At 43.0% G+C, this 20403-nt stretch overlaps 1 protein-coding gene across 3 annotated transcripts; it reads right to left on the bottom strand.

The window, feature by feature from the left end:
* Positions 1-611: 611 nt before the first annotated feature.
* Positions 612-16529, bottom strand: C11H22orf39 (chromosome 11 C22orf39 homolog). 3 transcript variants are annotated; one of them, XM_030217431.1, is made up of 4 exons: positions 16449-16485; positions 15563-15668; positions 14633-14800; positions 612-903 (listed from the first exon to the last, which is right to left on the bottom strand). In XM_030217431.1, exons 2-4 carry the CDS (start codon positions 15590-15592, stop codon positions 775-777), a joined length of 327 nt encoding a protein of 108 aa, XP_030073291.1. In that variant the 5' UTR covers positions 15593-15668; positions 16449-16485; the 3' UTR covers positions 612-774. The 3 variants fall into 3 exon arrangements, with proteins under 3 accessions (XP_030073291.1, XP_030073292.1, XP_030073290.1); XM_030217432.1 differs by lacking the exon at positions 15563-15668 and having other exon boundaries at positions 16449-16529; XM_030217430.1 differs by lacking the exons at positions 15563-15668; positions 16449-16485 and adding an exon at positions 16084-16170.
* Between the last annotated feature and the right edge of the window lie 3874 nt (positions 16530-20403).

The following is a 20403-nucleotide window of genomic DNA, read 5'->3' as shown; positions in this document are numbered from 1 at the left end:
TGGATAGTGTGTGCTTAGTCTTTACTGGTCCTTGATGTGATATCTGACCTTATTGGCACAGTGACCTATCTTTGGGGGGGTTGGGGTTGGATATGGCCATTTACTCATACCTTGAACTAGGGCTTTGTGTGTTGCTTCTGGAGGGAGGGCTATTTTCCCCTTATTTTATCTCTTACCACTGCAGTGATAGTCTGCTAGAATCCATGTACCAGCTCTCCTACCAGAACCCTGCAATTGTGAGTCCTAAATTTTATCACTAGGGCCACTGTTGCATGATGGGAATTGCCCATATGTTGGCTTTAAATATTACCTCTGAAACATCCCTGCGGCCTACTAACACTTCCTCCCTGGCATCCCCATTCATCTAGAGTGTGGAAAAACCTGACCAAGAACTCAAAACTCAAGTGTTGTGCAAGGCTGCTGTAGCTATGCTACAGAGGCATCTGGTGAGACCCGTGTCTTATTTTTTAAAGCAATAAGGCCTTCGTATTTTATAGGCACATACTGTAAAGTTTAAGCTGGCCCTGGGCAAGTTCTGCTCCCAGCATGATATAAAAACAGTAGCCACTTTAGTGCCTGAGCTGTTCCTTTAATGAGTATTTTCCAGCAGCTGTAAGTTAACCTTTTTTTTTTATTATACCAGAAACAAATTAAAACAAACAAATCCACAACAGGCAGTAGTGTTCCTTTACAATAGTTTTGTGGACTTTTTCTCTGTACATAGCACAAAGACAGTTTATAGACCATTTAGCGTTGTTTCTATACTCTTCCTCCTCACTCCTTTGGTTTTCCTTGATCCAGAGGAAGGTACCAGTCCTTAGGGGGACTTTTCCTTATGTTCCACACTGAAACATGTTTCTGCTTTTCCAGCAAACGGTTCTTCTCACTCTGGCGCAGGGCATCCTGCAAACCCAAAATATGTCTGATTAAAGGACTTAGGAACATCTAATGATTGACAGATAATAGTTAATTTACATTATATAGGGCAACATTTAATTCTGTCATTTACAATACATGGGCCAGTTTACAAAAGGAGTTATTTCCCAGCCACTGGTGAATGGATAAGTCTACTTGCTGTAGATTCTAAGACATTGTAAGCCCAAATTTGGATATAGCGTCTAGGTAGAAGTGGGATATCTAGGCTAGGACACTTATAGTTGCCTAAGTGTTTTACAAAAGGTTCTGCTGAGTATGGAGCCTCTTGTAAAACATGTTTAAAAAGACACCACAAACAGTTTAGAAAAAAAATAGCATTATAGGGGGCTTTATACCAAATTAAATATATAATAAGGGAAAGGTATAGGAGAAGTGAAAAAAGATGGAAGGGAAAGAGAGAAGAGGAAAACAAGGGGGATAAAAATTTAAAAAAAAATATGGAATTTTTTAAATTATTTCTTTGATTTTATTTTTATGATGGTGATTATAATCTGAGTAATTTGTACAATTACTACTAATTGGCTCTCTGGTTTTGCTGTGCTTTTCTATCAGAAATGGATTTCAAAGTGTGTTTTTATAGTATTTAAAGATTGATTTTACTGTTATATTGTAAACCGTTCTGATTTACATTTTGTAATAAGTGACGGTCTAGTAAATAGATAAACGATAACACATGTAAGTGCTGCCTTTCTCAGAAGTCCAGATACAAGAGACGTAACACTTATTTTGCATTATTGGAATGATATTAGAACAGACTAAGCATAATTGTTCCCTTAACTTGGAAAGACCTAAAAAAAAAAAAAAAGCTTGCCTCCGAGCAGGTATAAATGCTGATGGGGAGGATTTGTTTTAAATACCTGTATTGCAGTTGTAAGACTGAATATATATATATACTTATTTGGTTTACTTAAACCACACCAAGAGCGTGCCCCTTCAAATCTGTGGCACATGTAAAAGCCACAAGAGCCTTACTACTACTACTACTATTTAGCATTTCTATAGCGCTACAAGGCATACGCAGCGCTGCACAAACATAGAAGAAAGACAGTCCCTGCTCAGAGAGCTTACAATCTAATAGACAAAAAAAATAAAGTAAGCAAATCAAATCAATTAATGTGAACGGGAAGGAAGAGAGGAGGGTAGGTGGAGGCGAGTTGTTACAAGTGGTTACGAGTCAAAAGCAATGTTAAAGAGGTGGGCTTTCAGTCTAGATTTAAAGGTGGCCAAGGATGGGGCAAGACGTAGGGGCTCAGGAAGTTTATTCCAGGCGTAGGGTGCAGCGAGACAGAAGGCGCGAAGTCTGGAGTTGGCAGTAGTGGAGAAGGGAACAGATAAGAAGGATTTATCCATGGAGCGGAGTGCACGGGAAGGGGTGTAGGGAAGGACGAGTGTGGAGAGATACTGGGGAGCAGCAGAGTGAGTACATTTATAGGTTAGTAGAAGAAGTTTGAACAGGATGCGAAAACGGATAGGGAGCCAGTGAAGGGTCTTGAGGAGAGGGGTAGTATGAGTAAAGCGACCCTGGCGGAAGATGAGACGGGCAGCAGAGTTTTGAACCGACTGGAGAGGGGAGAGGTGACTAAGTGGGAGGCCAGCAAGAAGCAGATTGCAGTAGTCTAAACGAGAGGTGACAAGGGTATGGATGAGGGTTTTGGTAGAGTGCTCGGAAAGAAAGGGGCGGATTTTACGGATGTTGTAAAGAAAGAAACGACAGGTCTTGGCAATCTGCTGGATATGAGCAGAGAAGGAGAGAGAAGAGTCAAAGATGACCCCAAGGTTTCGAGCTGAGGAGACAGGGAGAATGAGAGAGCCATCAACAGAAATAGAAAACGGGGGGAGTGGGGAGGTGGGTTTGGGGGGGGAAATGAGAAGCTCGGTTTTGGTCATATTTAATTTCAGGTGGCGTTGAGACATCCAGACAGCAATGTCAGACAAGCACGCTGAAACTTTGGTTTGGATGCAAGGTGAGATATCAGGGGTAGAAAGGTAGATTTGGGAGTCATCAGCATAGAGATGTTAGGAAAAGCCATGGGATGAGATTAATGAACCAAGGGAAGAAGTGTAGATAGAAAAGAGGAGGGGACCAAGAACAGAACCCTGAGGTACGCCGACAGGCAGAGGGATAGAAGTAGAAGAGGATCCACCAGAGTGAACACTAAAGGTGCGGAGGGAGAGGTAGGAAGAGAACCAGGAAAGGACAGAGCCCTGGAATCCAAGTGAGGACAGGGTATCGAGAAGTATGCTGTGATCAACAGTGTCAAAAGCAGCGGAAAGATCAAGAAGAATGAGGATGGAATATTGACCTCTGGATTTAGCCAGTAATAGGTCATTGGAGACTTTAGTAAGCACAGTTTCGGTTGAGTGGAGAGGGCGAAAACCAGATTGTAGTGGTCAAGAATAGCATGTGAGGAGGGAGGAAGTGACGTCATCGGAAGAGATGGCTGCTTGATCTGTAAGCTCCGTCGTCTTTAGGGCAAAAACGAAGCATTCCTCGGGCAAAACAGCGAAAAAATCACTCCTAATATTAAAAAACTAAAGCTAAACTCATGGCAGCAAAGAAAAAGCTGGCAAAATTCAAGTTTACGACCGAGTCATCGAGCGCTACAAAAGGAACCGGACTTCGGTCTCGAGGGGCCAAGATGGCGAACGCGGAAAGCGAATCGGACCAGGATCAAGAAGAGCAGTTTGAGAGCGAGGCAGAAATTAGTAAGAACGATTTCACCAGATGGTTTACAGAATTAAAAACTGAAATGGTGACAACAAGACGAAGCATCCAAACGGCGGTAGCGGAATTGTGCGAAGAAATCAAAGAAATCGGAAACAGGCTGGCGGAAACGGAGGAAAAAACGGAGGCCATATCGCTGGAAGTGCGGGACCTCCGGAGCTCCATAAAAAATGAACAGCAAACAAGAGTGGATATGGAAGACAGGCTGGAAGATCTTGAAAATCGCACTAGAAGGTGCAATTTGAGATTCAGAGGCATTCCGGAGGAGGACCAGTATAAAGATGCTGAGAAAGTGGTTCAAGAAATCTGTGCTTTGCTACTTAATCTGGACTCCAATGCGGGAGAGGGCCGAGAGAATGCGCCTGTGGAACTGGAAAGGGCGCACAGAAGCCTAGGTGCTCCACGGAAAGGTTTGCCAAGAGATATAGTAGCCTGTTTTCTTAGGTTTCCAGTTAAAGAAAAAGTCTGGAGAAAAGCGAGAGAACTGGGGGAGATAACTTGGAACACGGCTAAGATCCGGATTTATCAAGATCTGGCTAGGCAAACGCTACAGCGCAGAAGAAACTAAGGACATTACAAGCTACTTACAAAAATCTGGATTACGCTATCGCTGGCTGTTCCCGTTTGGGCTGCAAGTATCGGTGGGGAGTACTACTCGGCGTCTTCACTCACCACAAGGAGCGTGGAAAGTCTTAAAGGAGATGGGATGTACAGATGTACCCAGAGAGGAAGAAAACATGCAGCAATCCCAAGGCAGCCCAGGGAGAAAAGATCAGACGGGTTGGCAGATGGCTGTAGGCAGGAGGAATCGTCCTCCAGCACGAAATGCAAGAGATACAGTGGAGAAAGATGATGCCACCTGAAGCTGATAAGGACTGAACAGGGACTTTGATCGAGTTTCCACTGTAGTAAGTGGGAGGGAAGATGAAACAAGTTGAAAAGTTATATATGTGATGTTGGGGTAAATGCATATATGAGTTTTAAATAGAAGGGAAGAGGTAAAGCAACATAAATGAGGGAAGGAATGCATATTTGATTAAGGGATCGGGTGGTCAAGCTCAGAAGATGACGTGCTTCCTTAAGGGGAATACTGGCACGAAAGAGTGGATGCCAGTTGATGGGGAGATTGGGAGGGGGGGGGAGGTGGGGGGAACGGGGGAGGACTGAGTATTAGAGGAATACGTATTGGGTCATGGAATGTAAATGGGTTAAATAATCCGGGTAAGAGAAGTATAATTTTCAGAGAACTGCGCAGATTGAATTGTGATATAATAATGTTACAGGAAACACACATTAAGAAGAAAGATGAAGCACTTATTATGAACAAAGGGCTGGGGGAGGGGTATGCATTGGCTGATACTAGGGGAAATATGACGGGAGGTTTAGTGATTTATGTGAAAGAACATTTGCAGTTTGTTAAAGAGGCTGTGTATAAAGATAGAGAAGGGCGCTGCCTAGCAGTCAGGGGGAAGGTCAACAATCGCAATGTCACTTTAATAAACATGTATGCACCAAACAAGGGTCAAGGGAGATACTTTGATACCACTCGGGCAGAACTGATTCCCTTTGTAGAAGGAGTGTTAATGCTGGGGGGAGACTTCAACCACGCGGCGGGGATCATGGACCACTCTGATAAGACGGATGGGGGAGAGGGGTATAATGGGCGCCAATTTCTCAGAATGATGCGCGAATTAGATGTAATAGACATATGGCGTTTACAGCATCCGGGACAGCGCCAGTATACACACTACGCCCACGTACAGGACACATACGCCAGAATAGATGCAATTTGGGGTAGCCGTAACATATGGGGAGATATAAAGGAGGCAGAGATAGAGAGTATACATGCCTCGGATCATGCAGCAGTTTGGGTCACATTAGATGGGTTGAATAAGCAAAGATCAGGGCAAATCTGGAGACTCAATGAAACTTTATTAGATGGAGAAATGGATTGCCAAGAAATTAGGAACACTATTAAAGAATACTTAGAACTAAATGATACGGGGGAGGTAACAGATGGGACTATGTGGGATGCTTTAAAAGCAGTAGTTAGGGGGGTCTTAATTAAAAAGGGGGCTTACAAGAAGAAACAGAGAGCAGAGAGGGAGGTAGAAATACGGAGACAGCTAGCGAGAACGGAAGCTATACATCAAAGAGAGGGGAAACCCCAACAATTAGTAGAACTTAAAAAATGGAGAGCGGAACTGCATATGATTCAGATGAAAACCATGGAATTCCATAGACAACTAATGCAGCAGAAATTTTTTGAGTTCAGCAATAAAGCTGGGAAAATCCTAGCTAGGGGATTGCGTGATAGAAGAGTTAAGAATACGATCACTAAAATTAAGGGCCCAAAAGATGTGATTTACCATCAAGATGAGGAAATTAGGACACAATTTATGGACTTTTATAAAAAGCTATATAAAAGGGAATCAACAGAATTGGTAGAAAGCATCAGGGATTATATACAGGGACTTGGATTGCAAAAGATGTCGGTACCACAGAGAGATGAGATGGAAGCAGCAATAACATTGGAGGAAGTGCTGGGAGTTATCAGAGGCCCAAGGGTGGGAAATCACCAGGGCTAGACGGATATACTGCTAAATATTATAAAATCTTTCAACAGGAACTGGGACCCCTATTAGTGAGGATGGGGAATGCTAGCTTTGAGGGGAAGGGATTCCCAACTAGCATGCAGGAGGCAGGGATATCGGTTTTGTTAAAACCCGAGTGAGATCCGACATTATGTGGGTCGTTTAGACCGATATCCCTGCTGAATGTAGATGTTAAGATCCTGGCCAAAATAATGGCAAATCGGCTGAGTGGGATATTACCATCTCTCATACACGAGGACCAATCTGGCTTCATTAAACATAGGCAAGTGGCAGACAACATTAGAAGGACCCTTAACTTAATCTGGGGGGCACAAAAGAGGGGAGATTCTATGACTTTATTAACAATAGACGCCGAAAAGGCGTTTGATAGGGTCGAATGGAATTACTTATGGGAGGTAATGTTAGAAATGGGATTTGGCAACACTTTTGTAGGCTGGGTGAAAAAGCTATATGACCAACCAAGGGCAAGGATTAAAGTGAATGGGGGGTGGTCAGATTTAGTGAACATACAAAGGGGGACCAGACAGGGATGCCCCCTATCCCCGCTGTTATTTGCAATATCCATTGAACCACTGGCCCAACGAATAAGAACGTTGAAGGAAGTGCAGGGGGTCCGAATGGGAGGAAAAGAGCATAAAATAGCTCTATTTGCGGATGATTTGCTGTTCTACATTGGCAAACCACACACGACACTGCCTGTGCTAATAAAGGAATTAAATCTTTTTGGGTCACTGTCAGGTTTTCGTGTAAACTTCGATAAATCTGAACTCATGGGAATAACTGCCACTGATCAGGAAATAGAACAACTTGGGAAGAGACATGGTTTTCGCTGGATAGGCAGAAATTTTCGCTATTTGGGCATAAAGGTACCCCGGGATCTAAACACATTATACTTATTGAATTATACACCGCTAATAGCAGCTATTCGAAGAGACCTGCAACAGTGGAAGGGAGGATTGTTGTCATGGTGGGGTCGTATAGCGGTGGTCAAGATGAATATCCTTCCTAGATTGTTATTTTTATTTCAAACACTGCCAATAACTGTCCCTAAAGGGGAATTACAGAAACTAGAGACGGAAATTGGGGAGTTCATATGGGCAGGACATCCAGCCAGATTATCACGGAAAATAATGTGGAGAGCAGTAGAACTAGGGGGCAGAGGAATCCCTAATATTACTTGGTATTACTGGGCAGCCCAACTGCGACAAATTGAGGTCTGGAGCAGAGTTGACCTTTCTCCGATTACCCAGTTAGAACAGATATTTGTACAGGAAGGTAGGCTGGATGCACTGCTCTGGGGGTCTATCCCTGAACATACGTATAAAACATTAACATTGAATCCCTTCGTTTCACATTTGTTAATATTATGGGGTAAGCTTAAAAGGAAACTCAGGGGACCACATAATAGATCCACATACGCTTGGCTCACGCAAGAACCGGGGTTTCCTGGGGGGCAGGAAAACAAGATAATTGCCTCATGGTATGATAAAGGTTTGATTAGGTTTCGTGAGTTTACAAGAGAGGGCAAAATTAAAAGCTTTGAAGAGCTTAGTAAGGAATATGATCTTCCTGAGACAGAAATCTATGCATATCTTCAAGTTAGAAATTATATGGTGACTGCAAAATGGAATAAGGGTAACTGGATAGATAATGAAAAGTTTGAAAACCTATGGGGGTCCCTTTGTGGTGGAGGAAAAGGGATCTCTAAATTATATGAACATATTAGGGGCACTACCTTTGAAAAATTACCTTATATGAAAGTTTGGGAACAGGATCTCGAACAAGAATTCACTGGGGGAGAATGGAAGAAAATGTGTATAGAGGTTAAAAAAGCATCTATCTGTGTACTGGTGAAGGAAAACGCTTATAAAGTAATGAGTCGCTGGTATTATACACCTGACAGATTAAAAGCAATGTTCCCTAATGCATCAGATAAATGCTGGCGCTGTGAAGAAGGGAAAGGAACATATTATCACATTTGGTGGACATGCCCCATTATACAAGAGTTTTGGGAAATGATTACAGGATTAATAACTCAAGCAATAGGGATTCAGTTTACCTGTGATCCCAAATGGTGTTTGTTGGGCTACGGGAATAAGGGAGGGAAGGCATGGCAAACTCGAATAAAGCGTATGTGCCTAGCAGCAGCCAAAACAACAATAGCACTGAAATGGAAACAAAGAACAGGTCCCACGAGACGGGATTGGGAAAATAAATTGTACTTCTTGATGGGAATGGAAAAAATGACTGATAGGCGAAAGGGAAAATATAAACCCAATGCGGAAGAGTGGTTACGATTAGGTGAGCTAATGGGAGGAGGGGAGGGGGGAGGAAAGGGAGGAGGGGGGGTTGGGGAATAAAGGGGAAGGGAGGAAAAATAAAAGAATGTGAACAAAGATTGAATGTTGCAGATGAGCTATGTATAGGAATAATGTTTGAGTGTAATACATTGTTGGATTATTAATAAAAAGTTTAACAAATTAAAAAAAAAAAAGAATAGCATGTGAGGAGAGAAAAATCAAGGCAGCGGCGGTGAACAGCACGCTCAAGTAATTTGGAGAGAAAAGGAAGGAGGGAGATGGGTCGAGTGAAGGCTTCTTAAGGAGAGGTGTGACCACAGCATGTTTAAAGGCAGCAGGGACAGTCGCAGTGGAAAGTGAGAGGTTGAGAATGTGACAGATAAAAGGAATAAGAGCAGGAGAGATGGCATTAAGAAGGTGGGTGGGAATGAGATCAGAGGAACAGGTGGTACATTTTGAGGAAGAAAGGAGAAGTGTAGTTTCCTCAATAGTAACTTCAGGAAAGGAGGAAAGGGAATGAGGGGAAGGAGAGAGAGGGGAACAGACTAGTGGAGGGAGAGGTGGTGAGGTAGAGAAAGCAAGGTTTTATCTTTTGAACCTTGTTGTGAAAGAATTCAGCAAGGGTCTGAGGAGATAATGAAGGGGGAGTTGGGGGAGGGGGCACCTTGAGGAGAGAGTTCAATGTGGTGAAGAGAAGTCGAGGATTAGAGCCAAGAGAGTTGGTCAGTTGGATATAATAGTCCTGTTTGGCACGTAAAAGAGCAGATTGGAAGGAGGTCAGCATGAACTTAAAGTGTAAGAAATCAGCAAGGGCCCGAGATTTCCGCCAGAGGCGTTCGGCGGAGCGGGTACAGGAACGTAGGTAGCGGATATTAGAAGTCAGCCAAGGTTGGGGTTTTGTACGCCTTACAGGGCGGGTCATCAAAGGTGCAAGAGAGTGTAAGGCAGAGGATAGAGTAAGATGACCTCCTATATAGATAGTGTTGGGTTGGTAGAGGGATTTTTGGTCCAATACTATTCCTATAGAGAGGGGTTGGAGGGAAGGTGGAGCAGTAATATTCAGTCACTATAGAGAAAATCTATATATTTGGTTTAGCAGGTCTAACCTAAATGGATAGCAGCAACCACATTATGAGGGAAATTCTATAAATGAACAATTTTTATAGATGCCTAATTTTCAGCTCCATTGTTACTCTATAAAGTGCTCAGGGATGAGCACTCTTTATAGAATAGCGCTGAGTGCGAAAGGACTTGCACCAGCTGAAACCCAGTATAAATCCTGACAAGGAAGTTGGTTGTGGATCCCTGCTACTCTAACACTATGCACACAGCTTTTGTGAACATCCCTCACCTGCTCATGCCCCTCCCGCAGCCATCCCCCCCCCCCTTTTGAGTTGAACACAAACCAATTTAGGTGCCCATTGTTACAGAATAGCATGCAGCCAGATCAGCACCCAAATCATAATTAGTGCCAATTAAGGGCTTGGTAACTCCAATAATTAGATCATTGGAGCCCATTAATTATTTTGAGCACCAATCTGGGATACACACCCCAACTTGCCTTTTATAGACTCTGGGGCTATTTGTGTGTTTACCACTGCTGATTATGTGTATAATGTAAAAATGCCAACTTTTTTTTAATCATTTTTATTAATGAATGCAAGAAAACCAGCAGTACAAGAACAAGTACATTTGTTTTTGGAAGTAACAATACAAAGCCCCCCCACCCCCAGAATCCAACACAACATGTCCAGCAGGTTTCTTATCCAAGTCTAGAGAACACCCGGAGGATGGGTCCAAGCAATATCAAAAGTTCAGGGTCCAACTCCGTGTGGCCCGGATGGTCCCAGACCACCATGTGGCGCTCCAATATTTTATTTTATTTATTTTTATTACATTTGTACCCTGCGCTTTCCCACTCATGGCAGGCTTAATGCGGCAGGCAATGGAGAGTTAAGTGACTTGCCCAGAGTCACAAGGAGCTGCCTGTGCTGGGAATCGAACTCAGTTCCCCAGGACCAAAGTCCACCACCCTAACCACTAGGCCACTCCTCCACTCAGGGCTCATAAACCAAATTGAGCTACTGCATCAAAGTAGGAGCATCCGGGCTCATTCACTGCACCAAGATGCTGCGTCTGGCCAGAACAGGTAGAACAATAAAGTTCGTTTAAGTTTATTAGGCTTAACAGAACAATCAGTATCATCATCAAACAAAAAAAAATCTGAGGTAAACGAAACTGAAAATTACAATGCCCCTTAGAAGTAACCTCCCACCTGAAGCACTGTATGAGCGGGCAAGACCAGAACATATGGCCCAACGTAGCATCCGAGTTCGAGCATTTCAAACATTGACTATTCTGCACAGTCTCATCTGAAAGGATCGTTTAAGTGAAATGTAAGTACAAAACAAAAATTTGTATTGCTGTTCCTGATGGATTGCTGAGGTCAACTTAACGAGAGGCTTGCACACTGAGACCTCAATCGCCAAGTCTTGAGCCCATGATTCCACCCCTTTCTGGAAGTGCAACAGTGGAAGATCAACCCTCAAAACCTTATAGTAAAAAGAAACAAATGGGGTAGTAGAACCTCCCAGTAAGAAAGTCTCTCGCACATGATTAGTTTCATCCTCAGTCAGAGATGGGTAAAGATGAAACATAATGCCTCAATTGCAAATAGGAGAAAGAATCTGCTGGAGAAAGATCATAAGGAGTACAGATTTGGATGAAAAGAAGCAGTTTCCCCATTATCATCAAGGGAGTGTTGCGATATATGAAGCCCCTGGGCTCCCTAAACATTAAAAGATCTACTGGCCAGTCCAACTGGAAAGTCACAATTGCCCCACAAGAGCAGCCATGCTATCACATTAAAATTCAATTTCTTTAACTTACATAACCACACCCAAACCTTGTGCAAGGGAGCTATAAGGCAACTACTCCTAACAGGTTTTGACAACATACTGGGAGTGGCATGAAGTACATAACTAGGAGACAAACAGGCTATAAGCCCCTTCTCATAACTGAGGGGAGTATAGCAATCGGTATCTTTCAACCAATCGGTGATATGCCAAAGATGACACGCTTGATATAGAGGTAAAAGTCTGGCAGCCGAACTTCCATGTCGGAGCACATAAATTAAATGTTTATAAGTAAATCTAGCTTTATGACCCTTTCAAAGAAATTTCTGAACTAGTCGTTGAAGTTGCAATTTGTTCTTCCTGTGCAATATTAACAGAATAGTTTGGAAAACAAAAGTAATTTTGGCAAGATGACCATGTGACAATGTGCCAAATGACCCAGGAATGACAAAGGTAGCGAAGATCAATTGGTTAGCAAAGTTGTAGTAAAAAGTAAGAGGGGTTTAATATTGACCTCATATAACACGTCCAATGAAGTAGGCAGCTGAACCCCCAGATATCTAGTAGAGTCCCCACCCAACTGAAAGGGAAAATGAGCCTGAGCAAAGGCTTGCCTAGCAACATTAATTTGTATGACCACTGTTTTATGATAATTGAGCCTGAATCCTGCCTCCTCTCCAAATTCCTCAAGTTGAAGAGCAGGGACTGAGTCCAAGGGTTTGGTCAAAAAAAAAAAAAGAAAGATGTCTTCTGCAAATACAGTGGTTTTCAACAGAGCCCCTAAGCTTGACCCCATGAATATCCGGATGTTGACGAATACTATTCAATATGGGTACCAAAATAAATAGGGGCTAAAGGGGACAGCCCTGGTGAGTCCTGCGGTGGACAACAAAGGAGGAAGAAAGCACTCCATTCACCAAATAGGGCAGCAGTGAGTTGATGATAAAGGGTACGAAGCACCTCCAAAAAGTACTCCCAAAACCCAAACACATCAAGGGCCTGAAAAAGAAAGGGCTAAGAGACAATCAAAGGCTTTTTTGGCATCACAACTCAAGGCCAAAGCTTTTAGCCCATGCAGATTACAGTACATACAAGCTGAGAGAATTTTCCCTACAGAATGTTGAGCTCGCAAACGTGGCAACATAGTACTAAGCCGCAAAGACATAAGCTTAGCCAAAATTTTATAATCAATATTCATTGGATGGTAAAATGAAAATTGGGATCCTTATTCGGCTTGGGAATTGTAAATCAACACTTGATTAGCCTCTGATGGAAAAGCCTCCTTTTTTTTTAGCATGTATATATAACGTGCTCAAAATAAAAAAAGAGATTTCAATACAGGGGCCACTTGAGATCCCAAACAAACAATAAGATTCTCCTGTGTACTCATTAGGGCCAATGAACAAAATCACCACCCATATCTCACCATCAGTGATAGGAGCGTTAAGCAAATCAAAATCTGCTTCAGTGAGGGTAGGCAGGTCCAAAGCATTAAGCCCAAACCATGGAGGAGCAGCCCCAGGCTGTTGAGCAGAATATAAATTCTGGAAAAAAATCGTGGCCATGTCTTTAGTCTGTACACAAATTGCCCTCAACATTATAAATTGAACTAATCAGCTTTGGACATAACCAGGGATGTATCAACCTAGATAATAGGATACCCGCTTTATTCCCATGCACATGAAGCTTGTACTTTATAAGTTTGAGCCCGCTTCGCAAGCTCATGCAGTTTAGCATTTAAAGCAGTTTGAGCTGCCAAAAACCTAGCTTTATGGACAAGAGTAGGATTACCTATATATTGTCTCTGTCTGAGCCAGAATTCTAGTCAGAGTTAAAATAGCCTGGACAAGTTCCCTATGCCTCCATATCACAAAGACAATGACATCACCCTACAGTATTGCCTTAGCAAAAAGAAATGGCTCATCCCGATGTGAAGCATTATTGTGAAAAAAATTCATCCCCTTTTTCCAAACATTTTTGAAAAGCATGATCCTTAGAGATATTTTGGAAAAGGTCCAACAAGGCATGAACTGATATATCTCAGCCACCTGTATCTGCATCCAAACCATACAGTGCTATGACATCACAGGTTCCTCAATCTCAGCCGAGCGAACCAAGATGTGGTGACAAAGATAAAATCTAATCTGGAGGCCACATTATGGGCTCTAGCAAAATGTGCAAATCCCTTCTCTAAGGGATGAAGTGTATGCCAAATGTTCACTACATCAAAACTGGGAGAGAGATAGGAAGTCCCCTCAGGGGATTAACCTCTTGGGAGGTTGCAGGTAATCGATCCAGGCTAGGATCCATGACTGTGTTAAAATCCCCCAAAAGAAAAATAGGAAAGATATCCAGGGACCAACATTTGCGGATGACATTCAATAAAAAAGTGGGCAGAGGAGAATCGCTGGACATGGAGGGGAGGCCAGAATCGCGGGACATGGAGGGGACAGCAGGGCAGAGGAGAATCGCTGGACATGGAGGGGAGGGCAGGGGAGAGAGGAGAAATCGCTTAGACGAGAGCCTTCCTAGGGCCCATTTCATTTTTCACGAAACGGGCTTTGTTGCTTGTCTCTAATAAACCTCCAGTGCTTATACTGGAAAAACTTTGAACACAGATCACTGCAACATGATAAAAATCCACTCATAAATTAAATCACGTAGTATCAAGGTGGTGTACACACAGACATAGAACTGCAAGACAACTGTAAAACAAATCAACAATGACAGATCAAGAGACAGAAACAATAGGCAATGGGATGCACAGCACAACAATCATATTCTTAAGGACAACAATATGCAGACCAAATTAATGGGTAACATAATAACAAGGGTAGGTTTTATTAAGAAACTAGTGAAAAAGGCCCATTTCTGACAGAAATGAAACGGGTGCTAGCAAGGTTTTCCTCGGAGTGTGTATGTTTGAGAGAGTGTTTGTGAGATTGACTGTGTGAGAGAGAGTGAATGTGCGAGTGGGCCAAGTTAGCTTTAAACATCATTTTGCTAAGGCTTGCAGAAAGAAAGTATTCAATCAGATCCAAAGTAGTAAAATGCAAATTGCAAGATGTACCCCCACCATTAATAGAAAGAATATAGGTATACTTAGGGATTGTACAGTACTGCTGAGTAAATAATATTCTAGTTCAAGCAAAATAAGTATCAACAATAGTCAGTTTAGAGTTAACCATTTATGCTCCTCACCTTGGCCTCTGTGCTTCTGGTTTTCTCCCATTCTCTGCACATGGAATAATCTGCTTTCCACTGTTGACAGGATGGAGCTTCACCATAGGTATAATAATGATGGAAAAGATTTTTTAGACTTCTACAGTGTTTCCATTCATGCCAGTAATCTTCACAGGCTCTTGGTGGCTGCCATAAAAAGGAAAATAGGTAATGGCTAGCAGCTTCTGAGAAAATAAATATTAACCAGTTGTTTGAAGGGGAACCCACAAAGCCCCCCAAATTATGTATACTATAGCCAGTAGGGTAGGATTTGCTCCCAGATTTCCCATGTCAGGAACGGCAAAACTTGGTGGCTGTCCCTAATTTCCTTTCCTCCTGGAGACTATCCCCCATGGATTCTCTTAACACAAAACACTTACTACTTCCTTAACACAGTTGTTTAACCTGAAGGCCTCCTTTGCCAGTCACAGGTAGCATCCAGCTGCCCCTTTTTCCTCAGAACAGCCCAGGGCCCCAACTTCACTTATGGTACCATTGGCCTGTTGTCCCTGCAGCTAAGTAGCTCCTGCTCTCTCTCTCACTCCAATCACAAGTCCAGATGCCATCTTTAAGTCCAGGACCTTGCTCCTCCTCCATTCTCCTCCTTTGAGGCGCAACTCTTTAGGAAAACTCATCAGTTCATAGCAGGCAGTCCATACAAACTCAGTTCAATCCTGTAAGTCCACAGTCCAGCTAAGCACTTTCATTCAATGTTCATTAGTAGTTACTTGGTTCAAATCTCAGCAGCACTACCAAAATAATCTAATAAAAAAATACTTACCTGCACAAGCTCTGTGTGGGACAAGGGAGAAGGCCCTCCTGCAGGCTGTCTTCCTTCTAACAGGGTAATCGAGAATAACCCCAGCCCTAAAACGGGTTCTGCCCAAGCAGGAAACAAACAGTGCTAACCTTAATAGTTGGAGGCCTCATATAGTCCATCACCTCCTCTTCTAAGGTGGGGATTCTGCTTCTCCTCTGGACTAATTTAAATCGCTTGCTCCTCTGGGCTGTCTGGCTGCGAAGGTAACAATGGGAACCGTTCACCTGCTGCTCTCGTCTCTCTCCTGGGTTGTAGTTTATACTAAGCCTTTTCTCAGAGAGGAACATCAACTACACCCCTCCACCTGGTTGCTAGGGAAACCTAGAGATCCTCAGGCTGCTCCGACTGAAGTAGCAGCTTTCAGCCCTCCCTGTCTCAGCGTCTCTTCCTCTTATTGGTTTAGGACAACACAGGTCAAGGTCCTCCTGCTTTCTGCCTGCTTCTTAATGGGGTACAGTGGTCTTTTTCTTTCAGAGTACCCATCCTGCCCCTTTTCTGCTTCTCTTGAGGTTGCGAAAGGAGAAGCTGCTTCTTCATCTCAGGGGCTGGCTTTGCTTATGGTCTTATTCCCCTAGGCCCTGGCTACCACAGGGTGCTCTGACCTCCTTACCTCTCCTTCCCCTGCCCCAAACAGCTGACTGCTTATGTCAACCACAAGACCTGTGCCATTGTTGTTATCCATTATATAGCTGTTTTCTTTCCAAAATCTAAATCTGCAAAATAAAATATGCAAGCCTTAGCCAACTGGGCAGAACTTTAGTGAGAAGAAAGGCAGCATATTAATTTCTTAACCAGTAGCCAAGTTTGTTTTAATTTATAAGGAGGCTCTGCATCTCCTCACCAGAACTCTTGAAAGACCAATATAAATCATAGTGATTAATGCTCCCACAGTTTCAAGTGCGAGGGCACTCTCGTTTCATCTAGATCGGCAGCAGAAATTCGTAAAATAAGAGACATCAGTACAGTTTCTCTTACCCTCCAACTCTCTTCAGCAGCCATGCTACTTCCTGTAATGGAGCTCCGCCCACTAAACCCAGTAATAAAGAGTTTACTAACGGACAGCTGGCAAACCCAATCAGCGTCTAACGTCAAAAAACCCCAGATCTGGCTACCAAGGAGATTATTAAAACTCCTTGAGGCTACCAGTGAGCATGTTAGTAGATTAGCGAATTTTCCTCGCCCTCAACTGGTTGCAACAAATCAAACACCAGTTTTGTTTTTTTCACAAGACTGGTAGAGAGCACTGTCCCTTATTATAATGACGGCTTTTTCTCCCTTGGTAGCCCTGGGTATCATGATTGGTGGTTGATGCAACGGGTGTACGATAACCAGAAAGATCAAATTAGGGTAAGTTTGAAATATGTCCCGGTGATCCTGACCCAAATTTGTTTGCGATTCCTAATAGCTTAGGGAAGAAGGTAAAGGACGGATCCAAAGCTAAAAAATAATTGAAATTCGGTTATTAATGACTGAATATTTAGCGCGGGGACTTCCTGAATAACGAGAGGCAGCGGCAGTCATAACAGAAGAGCGCGCCTTGCTTAGCTAGGTTTAGGTTACACGAGACTAGAGCTTGTTTGCTGTCCTCCCCCCCCCCCCCCCCCTTTATTTACACAGATCATACTACTACTTAACATTTCTAAAGCGCTACTAGGGTTACGCAGCGCTGTACAAATTAACATAGAGGGACGGTCCCTGCTCAAGGAGCTTACAATCTAAGAGACAAGTGAACGGACAGTCCGATAGGGGTGGTCAAATTGGGGCAGTCTGGATTTACTGAACGGTAAGGGTTAGGTGCCGAATGCAGCATTGAAGAGGTGGGTTTTAAGCAAAGACTTGAAGATGGGCATGGAGGGGGCTTGGCGTAAGGGCTCAGGAAGGTTGTTCCAAGCATAGGGTGAGGCGAGGCAGAATGAGCAGAGCCTGGAGTTGGCGGTGTTGGAGAAGGGTACATAGAGGAGGGATTTGTCCTGTGACGGGAGGTTACGGGCGGGAACATAAGGGGTGGTGAGGGTAGAGAGGTGGTGAGGGGCAGCAGACTGAATGCATTTGTAGGTAAGAAGGAGAAGCTTGAATTGAATGTTAGGTTTTTAAAAACTGTGTAATTTAAATACAACTTATTAAAAGTGCAACACTTGACAGGCACAGCTGTTGTTAACTGTATATAAAATCCAGTATATGGTATTTGTTAGGTTTTCCAAGATTGGGGCAGTATCGCTAATTTCCTCACAGCTACACTGATGTCGACATTGCAAACTGTTAAGGCCAGCAGTTCACAGGGACCTGGGTTCAAGTCATCTCAGGTCTTCCATTCCACAAGCCAAGCAGTGCAAAAAAACTCCAAAGTGGACACCAGGTGTCATTGTGGCATAAGATTCACGACCTATGCTTACAGGGTTTTAAAAGGAGCTGTGGTTACAGTGGCGCAGCCAGACCTGACATGGGGAGGAGGGGGGGACTAGGAATACAGGTGTGAGTAGTGCTTGGTATACTCATAAATAATGCCTTCTTAGAGTGCACTTAATGATAGAATTCTAAGTAAATACTCTGCCCAACAGCTGTCCTGCATCAACAGAAATCCCACACACACTGGTGGAAACTTTGGAAACACAGACACATTTAATATAGTCACATTATCAAGTAACTTAAACTTTTCCATTATAGTAGACTTACATCTGGTCAACATCTCAGCACATATCCTAGTATCCTTCAACTTGCTTTATAACAAATATAAACACCTTTTAATCTGTATTAATAAAACAGGAAAATACTGTTGAAGTAGCAGTTTAAATATATAGCCAAAGGAATCTAATATAAAAAAAATATCAACCCCTAACACTTCACACTGGACTATCAAGCTGTTAGTTAAACATATTTTTTGCATCCACAGCAACCTCACATAGCTCCTCCTCTAAGAATAGATGCAAAGCCCCCTTTACACCCCGCTGGATGACGGGTGTAAAAGGGCCAATCAGGGAAGACAAAGAAATAGCAGAAAAATTAAATGAGTTCTTTGCTTCGGTCTTCACCGAGGAAGATTTGGGTGAGATACTGGTGCCGGATAGGGTATTCAAGACTGACGAGTCGGAGAAACTTAATGAAATATCTGTAAACCTGGAAGACGTAATGGAGCAGTTTAGCAAGCTGAAGAGTAGCAAATCTCCTGGACCAGATGGTATTCATCCCAGGGTACTGATAGAACTAAAAAATGAGCTGGCGGAGCTACTGTTAGAGATATGTAATTATCTTTAAAATCAAGCATGGTACCGGAAGATTGGAGGGTGGTCAATGTAACGCCGATATTTTAAAAAAGGTTGCAGAGGAGATCTGGGAAATTATAGACCAGTGAGTCTGACGTCAGTGCCGGGCAAAATGGTAGAGACTATTATAAAGAACAAAATTACAGAACATATTCAAAAGCATGGATTAATGGGACAAAGTCAACATGGATTTAGTGAAGGGAAGTCTTGTCTCACCAATCTACTACATTTCTTTGAAGGGGTGAACAAACATGTGGATAAAGGTGAGCCAGTTGATATTGTGTATCTGGATTTTCAGAAGGCGTTTGACAAAGTACTTCATGAAAGACTCCAGAGGAAATTGGAGACTCATGGGATAGGAGGTAGGGTTCTATTGTGGATTAAAAATTGGTTAACAGATAGAAAACAGAGAGTAGGGTTAAATGGTCAGTATTCTCAATGGAGAAGGGTAGTTAGTGGGGCTCCCCAGGGGTCTGTGCTGGGACCACTGCTTTTTAACATATTTATAAATGACCTAGAGATGGTGAGGTAATTAAATTTGCTGATGACACAAAGTTATTCAAAGTTGTTAAATAGTGGGAGGATTGTGAAAAATTACAAGAGGACCTTATGAGACTGGGAGACTGGGCGTCCAGATGGCAGATAACTTTTAATGTGAGCAAGTGCAAAGTGATACATGTGGGAAAGAGGAACCCAAACTATAACTACGTCATGCAAGGTTCCTTGTTAGGAGTTACGGATCGAGAAAGGGACCTAGGTGTCATCATTGATGATACATTGAAATCTTCTGCTCAATGTGCTGCTGCAGCAAGGAAAGCAAATAGAATGTTGGGTATTATTAGGAAAGGGATGGAAAACAAAAATGAGGATATTATGCCATTGTATCGCTCCATGGTGCGACCACACCTCGAGTATTGTGTTCAATTCTGGTTGCCGCACCTCAAAAAAGATATAGTGGAATTGGAAAAGGTGCAGAGAAGGGCGACAAAGATGATTCAGGGGATGGGATGACTTCCCTATGAGGAAAGGCTGAAGAGGCTGGGGCTCTTCAGCTTGGAGAAAAGGTGGCTAAGGGGAGATATGATAGAGATCTATAAGATAATTAGTGGAATGGAACGGGTTGATGTGGAGCGTCTGTTTACGCTTTTCAAAAATACTAGGACAAGGGGGAATGCGATGAAGCTGCAGTGTAGTAAATTTTAAATGAATCTGAGGAAGTTTTTCTTCACTCAACGCGTGGTTAGACTCTGGAATTCGTTGCCGGAGAAGGTGGTTGGGGAAGTTGGCTTAGCGGAGTTTAAAAAAAGGTTGGACGGCTTCCTGGAGGAAAAGGACATTCAATGTTATTGAATGGATGTAGGAATAATCCACTGTTTCTGGGATGGGCGGGATGAAATGCTTGTTCTTTGGCCGCTGTCGGAGACAGGGTGCTGGGCTCGATGGACCCTTGGTCTGTTCCAGCATGGCAATGCTTATGTCTTATGCAATCTTAGTAAAAACATAGACCCTCTCCAGTCCCAAGCATATTGTGAAGTACCTATAATACAAAGCCTATAAAAATCACTCAGGACCTAGAGAGCTAATCTACTTTACCATAACACCAATAACTTACAGAAATAATACAAGGACCCTACCTAGGAAAACATAACACAGTAGTAAATATGGTGTGG

The sequence above is a fragment of the Microcaecilia unicolor genome, chromosome 11, assembly GCF_901765095.1.
Source record: "Microcaecilia unicolor chromosome 11, aMicUni1.1, whole genome shotgun sequence".
NCBI classification, from domain to species: Eukaryota; Metazoa; Chordata; class Amphibia; order Gymnophiona; family Siphonopidae; genus Microcaecilia; species Microcaecilia unicolor.
The sequence above is the reverse complement of the archived record's forward strand: the minus strand, read 5'-3'. Positions and strand labels throughout refer to the sequence as shown.

What these genes read in the sequence shown, in the direction of transcription:
- C11H22orf39 (XM_030217430.1), bottom strand. Translation starts at nt 16,155, where the DNA reads ATGGATAACAACAATGGCACAGGTCTTGTGGTTGACATAAGCAGTCAG. An exon ending in TTGGGGCAGGGGAAGGAGAG is followed by an intron (nt 14,801 to 16,083) that starts GTAAGGAGGTCA and finishes TTTTTATGGCAG; the next exon opens with CCACCAAGAGCCTGTGAAGA. An exon ending in CCAGAAGCACAGAGGCCAAG is followed by an intron (nt 904 to 14,632) that starts GTGAGGAGCATA and finishes TTGGGTTTGCAG; the next exon opens with GATGCCCTGCGCCAGAGTGA.